General features: G+C 40.4%; 1 protein-coding gene across 1 annotated transcript in view; it reads right to left on the reverse strand.

The window, feature by feature from the left end:
- LOC126495985 (chromobox protein homolog 3-like) overlaps positions 1-1968 on the reverse strand; it is a 10451-nt gene extending 8483 nt beyond the window's left edge. Inside the window, exon 1 of the mRNA XM_050133581.1 lies at positions 1831-1968. Within this exon, the coding sequence (XP_049989538.1) occupies positions 1831-1967 (137 nt within the window). The 5' untranslated portion in view covers position 1968. The remainder of the gene's footprint in view (positions 1-1830) is intronic.
- Between the last annotated feature and the right edge of the window lie 6 nt (positions 1969-1974).

Here is a 1974-nt window from a genome sequence, read left to right on the forward strand (position 1 = left end):
CCCCCCCCCCAAAGACACTGTATCACTGTAGGCTAGGTTGGTCTCAAACTCCTAATCTTGCTTCAGCTGTCACAGTGCTGGGATTACAGTATTGTGCCACCATGCACAGGGCCAATTTCTACCCTTAAAATTTTTTTAAGGTTGGGAGGAAATGAAAGGTATCAATTTCAGGCAGGGTCCATAAGTTGGAATAGGCATGCTTGTTTAAGGCATTAGTACTGCTGCTTTTATGCTGCTCATGCAGACAAATCAATGGCCCACAAAGCCTAAAACAGTCACTTATAGATGCTTTGGGGGAAGAGACTGCCAACTCCTGCGTGAGCACAAGGCCAAAGTAATCATTCCCATGTGTCTCTCAAAAGAGCTGTGAGGAAAATGAAAATCACCTCACAAATATAGGAGTATGGCCACCTTGTACCAAGGGACAGACTCTTTGTGCTCAGGCCACAAATATCTGTAGAAAATGAGATGGAATGAGTGATTTCAGTGATATCTAGTGCTATTAACATCTGATACTTAATACTTGGTCCGCTGGTATCTCCAGACTGTAACATTGGCAAAGTTTAATTTTGGCAGGAGGATTGATGTGTTATTTTCAGTTTTGTCTTCTATATTATAAACTACTACACTGTAAATGTTAGGTTCTTGATCATAGATATTCAAATTTGCACGTTTAATATGACATTAAATGCTTTAATGAAAGAACACATTAGGACACGAAAGATGTAGAGAATGGAGTGGGAGGTGGAGAGAATGAGAATCCATTACAAATGCTGTTTAAAAATGCTGTGACATTTACTCCTTTGCAGGCTAGTTTAAAAATTATGCTGTGGGGAGCTTTAATTTTTCCAAGTTTGACTCGAGAGCAATAAATTAAGCTCTAATATGCTGGTTTCAAATACTGCTAAAGCTTTTTTTTTAAATTAACTTTTTTTTGCGTGTATGAGTCTCTTTTTTCCCCCTGCACATATGTATGCATGTGGATCATGTGTGTGCCTGGTACTTGAAAATATCAGAAGGTGGCACTGAATACACTGGAACTTGAGTTATGGATGATTATGAGCTACCATGTGGATGCTAGGAATTGAACCCTGGTCCTCTAAGAACAAGTGCTCTTAACCAGAGCCATCTCTTCAGACCCCAGAAGCCTTAAATAAACCTCAAACAAGATAGTTCTGGAATTAAAATTGACTTCTAACATCTCTTTCGGCAAATTGGTAAAATATTTAAGCTAAAAGTAAAATTTAGGCCTATTCAAGCACAATTACAATTACTAAAGTAAGGGACAGGGATGTAGTTGATGGAGTGCTGGCTGAGCATGCATAACCCTGGATTCAATCTTTTTTTTTAAAATATTTATTTATTATGTATACAATATTCTGTCTGAGTGTATGCCTGCAGGTCAGAAGAGGGCATCAGACCTCATTACAGATGGTTGTGAGCCACCATGTGGTTGCCGGGAATTGAACTCAGGACCTTTGGAAGAGCAGGCAATGCTCTTAACCACTGAGCCATCTCTCCAGCCCCCTGGATTCAATCTTTAGGCTCATATAAACCAGGTGTGGTGGTGCATCCTGTGCACCAGGGAGTTGGAACCGGAACAAGTAAGAGTTTAAGGTTATTCTTGGCCATACAGCAAGTTCAAAAGCAGTTTGGGGTTCGGGAGACCCTGTCTTAACAGAACAACAACAACAAAAAATTAGCAAATACAAAAATGAGGCATGGGGAACACCTATAATCCCAGCACTTGGGAGAAGGAACAGGAGTCCAGACTAGTCTGCACTACATGAAACACCCTCGCTTAAAACAAAATCGTAAGAGGTTTCTTACTCTGTGAACCCCTTCCACTTGAGGAAATACTCCACCTTCCCATTCACTACACGCCGGTCCAGTACTTTTTCTACCACAAATTCTTCAGGCTCTGCCTCTTCAACTTTTTTACTCTTTCCATTCTGTTTCTTTCCCATTTTTTGC

The sequence above is a fragment of the Alexandromys fortis genome, unplaced genomic scaffold (genome assembly GCF_014885135.2).
Source record: "Alexandromys fortis isolate MF-2015 unplaced genomic scaffold, M_Fortis_MF-2015_v1.1 scaffold_761, whole genome shotgun sequence".
Taxonomy (NCBI): Eukaryota; Metazoa; Chordata; class Mammalia; order Rodentia; family Cricetidae; genus Alexandromys; species Alexandromys fortis.